Genomic DNA, 8,025 nt, shown 5'->3' with positions numbered 1-8,025 from the left:
TAAAAAATATTGCCTATTCACCCATCACAGGGCTAGGCAGCAGTGCTTAAGGGCAGGACTCCAGACCAGACCACCTGGGCTTGAATCCTAGATCCACTGTTTTCTGGTTGTAAGACCTTTCCAGGGCGAGTTGCTCAAGGCCTCTGTGCCTCAGTTCCCTCATCTGTGAAATGGAAACGGTAATACAGTTCTCATTTCCAGTGGAGAGCGGCTGCACTCACATGGTCTCTGAAGCAGGAAGGAAGCAGTGGAGCACGTGGGGGGCATTTCTGAGCTCAAGGTGATCCGCCTGATTTTACTGGATGGTGGGTGGGAAGGTAGCAGCCCTTCAAATCCAGCCCTTGGACAGATGCCGAAGTAGACAAAGCCCCCTCTCTGCACTGGGTGCTTCTCTGGGTCATGGTGGGGGGTGCGTGTCTCACCTTCAGCAGCTATTTCCTTGAGAGTATCTTCTGTGGATTCATTACCTGGAGCTAAGTTTCTTTCACATGAGCTGTTAAGAGGCAAGAATTTAGATTGTGACTGGGATTTCAGACTTCTTCCCATTACTGAACCTTGTCCATCTTTCCAACCCAGAACTTACCCTCGTAGCTTAGTGTTTGCAAACATGGGCGTAGACGGGTGTAGATTCTTATGGAAGAGATAATACTTCTTATGACATTTCATTATCATTTCAGTGGTGAACACGGGAAGACTCTGTCCCCTAACTTCCCATGCGGTGAGGAGGGCCAGTGACTGAGCTCTGGCTGAGGACAGAGCAATAATGCATGTGACTCCCTGGAGCTCAAGACCTTCTGAGTGACTCCCATTCCTGTCCCTCTCTTCTCTTCTCTGGCTGCATGTAGAGGATCAAGCAGAGGACCCCGAGTCTTACGTGGAGGGAGTTTAAGTCCCAAAATCGTTGCTGGAAGGCGCCTGTTGCACATCCAATAGGACATAACTGAGAGCTAAATCTCTTGTTTTGTTTTAGCTGCTTAGATGGGAGTTACTTGTTCTAGCACTCAGCTTTTATGGACCAATACTGTTCTAAGCCTAATTCTATAATAACTGTATGATCTTGGGCAAATCCCTTAATTTTTCTGGACTTTCTCACCCGTAGGAAACGTTCCTGGCAGTCGCTAAGGTCAGAAGAGGAGAGCTTAGCATGCAGTCTTCCCAGGAAACAGCCCACTGGCCTGAACCGGCTTGTCCACCTGCTGACATTCTAACTGTGCCTCCAGCAGAACAAGTGGGCTCGGACCCACCTCAGGGCTTTTGCACGTGCTGTTCCTGCCGCTCGGGCCACTTTGCTCCCAGGTTCTGTGGGTTGCCTCTTTCATCGTTTAGGGCTAGTCTTTAGCATCATGTCCTCAAAGGTGCCTTTCCTGGTGACTCCAGTTCAATCAGCATCCCTGACCTCCAGTTCTTCCCCTACTGTCCTACCTAATTTTTTTTTATTACAACTATTCTTACCTGAAAGTAGACTATTTGTGTATTGGTTCATAGGAATTTCATCCTTCACCTCTACCGTGAATATTAGCTCTGTGAGGACGAGACTTTTGCCAGGATTTCTGTGGAGCCCAGGGAAGCACAGGCACACTGGAGTTGCTCTATGTGTCCTGGTGAATGAATGGACAAGGTATTGTGAGGGCTCCGTGACGTCATTATGTGGAGAGTTTGCTGTTAGGCTGGGCACATAACGTGCGCTCAGTAAATGGTAGCTCTTACTGATCCCACTCTATTGAGTCTCTGTTTACGTGCCCCTCTTTCACACTCAACTGTGAGTCTCCCAAGGTCAAGGACTAGGTCTTATTTAGCTCTGCTTCCCAGTAAACCTCCTACATATAAGAGATGATCCATCAACATCTGTGATGGAAGAGAAACACGAATCGTGGCTTCCGTCTAGCTCACCCAAAGACCAATGAAACCATCCTTGTTCTAAAAAAAATTAAACCTTTTTATTAGTATATTTATTTCATATATAAAAGAAATACAAAAAAAGAAACACAAAGAAAATGCTTTTATGGCAACTCGGACTTGTCGGCGCCTTCGGCTTGGGCTCCCGGCTCTGGCCCGCTGGGCGTCAACAAAGTCCGCCGGTTGTAATGGGCCTTGATGATGCCTGTGTTGTTGTTCTCGTTCAGGAGCTGCTTCTGCCTCTGCCTGTTGAGGGACTGCACGAGGCCCAGGACCACCGCGGCCAAGGAGTACTGCCCAGGCAGTCTTCTCGGGGGCAGGATGAATGGGTTGGGTTGGACTCTTCCCAGGAGAAAGTACGTTTTGATTTTTCCTTCCTGCTCACTGATGCCCTTCACGTAGATCTCCCCGCGGTAGTCAAAGGCAAAGCCCTGGTCCTTCAGGATGAGATAGGTCTCCTCTGGGACCTGGATCCGGCCGCTGACCCCCGTGCTGTCCATCCGACTTGCCAGGTTCACGGTCTTGCCCCAAATGTCGTACTGTGGCTTCTTAGCGCCGATAACGCCAGCGACCACTGAGCCGTGGCTGATGCCTGTGAGTGGGCCAAAGGAGCAAGAGATGAGAGAAGAAGGGCGTCACGGAGGAGTCTGCCTCCCTGCCTGGGATAGTGACCCTTCAATTAAGGGCGTGGTCTCTGCGGGTAGATCGCAGGGTCCAGACCCGGCCTCAGCCACTTATTAGATGTGTGACCTGTCAGTTGCTTAACAGATTTGGACCTCAATTTTCCTATCTGTAGACTGGAGATGATTAAAGGAGGATGAGATGAGATGGTGTAGGTAAAGCCATTGGTATATTGCCTGACAACCAGTGAGGGCTCGAGAGAAAACAGTTATTAATTTCACGTGGCTGCTGACTGGTCTCAGCCCGTGGGATTAACAGGGCACTGGACCAGGGGGTCAGGCTGCTGGGATCTCCTCCTCCCTCTGCTGGTAAAATGCCCTGAGGGCTTACATAGACTCCATGTCCTCAGCACCCCTTGGTCCGTAGCAACAGCCTCCTAACAGGCCTCCCTGGATTTCTCATTCATTCCATAAACATTGACTAAGCACCTGCTATGAAACAGGCCCTGTTCCAGGCACTGGGGACATGGTGGGAAAGAAAAGAGACACAGCCCCAGCCCCTCATGGGGCTTACCTTCTACTGGGGAGAAATAGGAAATAATAACGAATGTGACATAGTATCAATAATGATAAAGGCAATGAAGAAAAACCAATCAGGTTAAAGGGATAGAGAAAGATGGGAGGGGGTGCATTTTGGAGGAACGTGGTTAGAAAAGGCTTTTCTGAGCAGAGATTTAGAGAAAGTGATGGTACAGGCCACGTGGGTATCTGGGTCAGATCGTTGTAGGCAGAGGGAAGAGTGAGACACACAGTCTCACACACACACTCACCCACGTATACATATATAACTGGCAATGACATTTGAGAAACAGACCTCGCAGAATGCATGGGAATCACGGGGATGGACTTCGCCCCCACATCTGTGGAGCCGTTTCATAGCCATTATCCCATGTGTCTCATCTTACGCTGTGAGGCAAGCAGGGGAGGTAATGATCTAATGCCCAAGTCACACTTGCGGAGACGGACACTCGGAGGGTTTTGGTGACTTGCCCACAGTCACAGAGCTGGTTACAGCAGGCCGCAGACACACACTGAGATGCCCAGTCCCACTGGGGACATAATTTTCCAGACTCAGAACTAGGCCAGCAGTGTGACGTATCACACCAAGGGCTGGCCCTGACACCAACTACATCTCCTGAATTTACATAGAATATGCCTTTGTTCAGGGTTAAAGTTCAGGTTTTTATTCCTGGTTCAATCGTGTAGTCAATGATTTCAGAAAGGACACACAGGGTCGATGGAAGATGTGGAAACAAGCCCTGAACATCCCATCCAAAGATCAGAACAGAAAATATCAATTCTTTATTCCAGAGAACATTCCTTAGATCTGACAAGTCAGGTGTTGATATTTCTTGATGCTTTAGACTTGAAAGCTGCTAAGGGAGGAAGAAAAAAAGTAAAATGGCACGCCAGCCAGGGGAAAGCTAAAACATGAGGACTGCAGACTGCATGCCGGCTACCAGAACGTCATTGGTCTCAGGAAGTCCTGGAGCTGCCTCCAGGATGACTGACTGTGTGATCTTAGGCTCGTCACTCCCCGTCTCTGGGCCTGAGTTTACCCATCTATAAAATGAGAATGTGGACTGAGCAGGGGCCTTCAGATCATGCTTTAGGAGGCCCCTCGGGCTCAGCAGAGATGCGGAAGAAATTAGCAAGTTATACAAATTGTAAATGATGACCGTCACATCCTGTGCCTGTTGTGTTGTCGTTTTGCACCAGGACGTCCCTCAGGTCAAAGGAAGGGTAAGCTGTGTGGCCGAGTGAAGTGCTCTAAAGCTATCCGCCTGTCCCTGGCTCAACTCAGCATCCAACATCCTCAGGAATAGAATCCTGCTTTTGGCTCAAGGCATCATCCAGAACGGAGAGCAACACACTGACCTCCAGCATCTGGTGACACGGGAGATGGAAGGAAATGATTGACTGGTCCTGGTCAGCTACCTCTCCACTCAGGGCCCTGTGTGGGTGGGATTCTGGACAGACTGGAGGAGAGTAGCCGTGGTCTAGTGTTTGCTTTGTGTTTCTGCACACAGGCCAGAATCCTTCCATTGCTTCCAGCATCGTGAGTGTGAGGAAGCCCAGCCAGGCCTGAGCTGACCCAGTCCCTGTCCTTGGCCGGGTCACACTAAGCCTGCTGCTTTGTGCAGGAAAAATCTTCTCTGGCTTGGTGCCCAGGGACTGACAGAGTGAGACCAGCCAGCTCTGTGGGGCCCCGACGCGCCACACTTCCAGCTGCTACTCACCAATCCGGAGCTCGAAATTGTTGAAAGAGTGCTTGTTGATCTCCTGTATGCTTTCGGTCAGGGCAAGAGAGAAGTCGGCCAGGGCGCACAGATGCCCCCACTTGTCTTCACATTGCTGGAGCGAACGGGAGAGAGGGGCTCATTCACTGGGGCGGACAGGACGCTTTCTGCAGTGGGGCCAGGGCTATCCCCCCACCCCCACCGCCCACGCAGCCCTTCCAGGGAAATAACCAGGGGGGTGGGGTGAGCCCCTGGACACTCAAGTCATCAGTGTCCAGCAACTTAGGATGCCAGGGGTGTGTGTGACTCATCACCTTCCACTCCTCACACCCACCGCTGTCTGTTCAGGTTGATGGGGTGTGTGTGAGTGTGTGTGTGTGTGTGTGTGTGTGTACATGCTCCTCTGTTCCTATCTGTGATGTTTCCAGTCTAGGAGCGGTGTCTATTTCCTTTGAAATACTCACAGTGTCTGTTTAAGGGATGTTTCACATAGACATGTGCTTGGACCCTCAGTCTCCTCATGTGTAAAATGGGGGACAAGCATCCCTGCCCGGCCTCCCTTACAGGGACCGAATGAGACTGTGTACGTGAAAGAACTCTGGGCCCCTGCAGAGCAGAAGTTGGCAGACAGTCTCAGCAAAGGGCCAGAGAGCAAGTATTTTAGGCTTTGTGGGCATGTGGTCTTTGTCATGACTGCCCGACACTGCTGTCTTAGCCAGAAAGCCGCCAAAGACAAAGCATAAATGGTCGCGAGTGGCTGTGTTCCAGGAAAATTTTATTTGTGAAAACAGATGGCGGGCCGGATTTGGCCTGCAGCCTGTCTGTGTGCACCCCTGCTATAGAGGGACGTGCACGTTCGCCCAGTGACTAGATGGGCATCTTCTCAGACAGTTGATCTTGGAATCGTTCTAGGGTTTTAGTTGTAAAGAAAGCAAAGGAAGATGAGAAAGAAAGAGGATTCCTCTCCCTAGTAACTCAGACTCCTATCCAGACAGCATTTATTGAGGACCGACTAGGTGCACAGCTTTGTGTGTAGAGCACGACATGATCTCAGAGATTCATCCACTAGTGTCTGGCACACAGTCAGCTCTCCCAAAAGCTGAGCTATTATTATTATTACGTGCACTTTTGGAGGAGAAAGCAGAAGTAAGGGTAAGGAAACAGGCCGGTATCAGGGGCTGAGTAACACCCACAAGTAAATCACAGTCAGGATAGTTCTTGGTCCTGATTTCACTCAAGTGAACAGTGAGAATGAACAGTTCAGAATGAAGCGTAGAAGCTTCTCAATCATAAAGAAGCATTGTTGCGCCCGGAAGACCCGGCTTACCCCGGGAGCAGACGCACATCACACAACTAGCAAGGTCACGTCACCAAATTTTCTCCCTGTTGGTCTCCGAGTTCCCTGGTGATGACAGCCTCACCGCCATCAGCGACATGACCAGAGTGAGTCCCTGGCCTAGGCTGCGACAGAGGTTGTGACAAAGCATTCCTTTACCTGTTTCTCAGGTGACAGGCCGGACACAGCCATGTAGGTGCTGCCAATGGTCTTAATCTTCTCAATGTCTTGAAATCGGTCTTCACCGAGCAGCTGAAACAGATCCAGGCAGCAGTTCAGTCTGGTATTTATGCTTCCAGCGGCCTGGGGCTCCGGAAAGCAGGCCCCTGGCTCACAGCGAGGACTACCTCGGACTGGCTTAGCACTCTTGAGTAGCCACTTTTGTCTCTAAGAATCAAGCATTCAGGCCATTAACATTTTTACTGAGCGCCTGCTAAGTGCCAGGTGCCGAGATGGGTGTGACCAGATACTCTTTAAGGAGCAGATCTGTTTCTTTGAATCTTTGAAGTAGACAAAGCTATTTTGTTAGTTTAAAGAAGAAATCACAAATATTCCCAAATCCATCAACACAGCCTTTTGCTTTACTTTCAACAGGTATTTAAAATCTTAGCGTTTCTTGCCAGCACCCTGATCTAAGCCATTAGCTGACATCTGGTTATTGTATTGCAATAACTCACCTCCTCCCAGCCCTTATCCCCGCACTCCCAGCATGGCAGCCAGAGCGATCCTGTTTAAATGGAAGCCAGAACATGTCCCTGCTCTGTGGCTTCCCGTTCTACTCAGGGTCAAAGCCAGAGTCTTCACTGTGACCTGTAAGACCTGCCATGCCCTGTCCCCTTTGCTCCCTCTGCTCAAGCCACACTGACCTCCTTGCTGATTCTAACAAGCCAGGCTTGCTTCTGCCTCAGGACCTTTGCATGTGCTGTACCATTGTTGGGACAGTCTCCCCGCAGACATCAGTGTGGCTCATCCCTCACCTCTTTCAGGTCTGTCCTCAAATGTCATCCCAGTGGGGTCTCACTGATGACCCCACCCTAAATTGAACACAATACCTCTCCCCCCACATACAAATGCCTATCCTCTTTCTGCCGTATCTTCGCTCCTTAGCACTTATCCCTGACGGTGCTTATTGTCATCTTTCCCGCTAACATGTAAAATTCCCAGAGGGAGGAGTTTTTGCCTGTCGTATTTACTACTCAGCACTGAGACAGAGCCTAGCGCACAGCAGGGATGTGTGAGTAATGGAATGGAAGAATGGAGATCGTCCCTGACATTTCCCGCATCCTCATGTGCAGTTTGGATTTTAAAGCTAAGGAAGGGAGACCTTGGTCTCTGATTTAGCAACTGTGGTAAGAGAACAGATGTCCATGTCCTGGTCCCTGAAACCTGTGGCTATGTGACCTTACACAGCAAAAAGGACTTTGCAGATGTGATTGAGTGAATGGTCTTGAGATGGGACCATTTTCTGGATTATCTGTGTGGGCCCTATGTGAGCACAAGGGCCCTCGTACGTGAGAGAGATGAAGGCAGGAGACAGAGAAGGAGACGTGCTGGAGGAAGCAGAAGTCAGAGTGATGTGATTGCTGGCTTTAAAGACAGAGAAAGGGGCCACAAGCCGAGGATCTAGTGGCCTTTAGAAGCTGGAAAAGGCACAGAAAGCATTCTCCCCTACGGCTTCCAGAAGGAACTCGGCCCTGCTGGTGCCTTGATTAGCCCCGTGAGACCCATTTCAGACTTCTGACCTCCAACCTGCAAGATGATGAATTTCTGTTGTTTCAAACCACTGACTTTGTGGTAATCTGTTACAGCAACCAAAGGATGCTAATTCAACAAGTATTTCTTGAGCTTCTCCGATGTCTGATGAACAAGACAT

General features: G+C 49.9%; 1 protein-coding gene across 3 annotated transcripts in view; it reads right to left on the bottom strand.

Moving 5' to 3' along the window:
• Nucleotides 1–1,919: 1,919 nt before the first annotated feature.
• The window catches only part of ADCY8 (adenylate cyclase 8), a 188,916-nt gene continuing 182,810 nt past the window's right edge, over nt 1,920–8,025 (bottom strand). For 2 of the 3 annotated variants that reach the window (XM_010988790.3, XM_010988791.3), the window contains exons 15-17: nt 6,312–6,404; nt 4,817–4,931; nt 2,001–2,488 (exon numbers count right to left, since the gene is read on the bottom strand). In XM_010988790.3, the coding sequence (XP_010987092.2) occupies nt 2,001–2,488; nt 4,817–4,931; nt 6,312–6,404 (696 nt within the window). Of the gene's footprint in view, nt 2,489–4,816; nt 4,932–6,311; nt 6,405–8,025 lie in introns of all 3 variants that reach the window. The other variant, XM_031439644.2, reaches the window with a different exon arrangement.

The sequence above is a fragment of the Camelus dromedarius genome, chromosome 20 (assembly GCF_036321535.1).
Source record: "Camelus dromedarius isolate mCamDro1 chromosome 20, mCamDro1.pat, whole genome shotgun sequence".
Taxonomy (NCBI): Eukaryota; Metazoa; Chordata; class Mammalia; order Artiodactyla; family Camelidae; genus Camelus; species Camelus dromedarius.
This window is presented reverse-complemented; position numbering and strand designations above follow the sequence as displayed.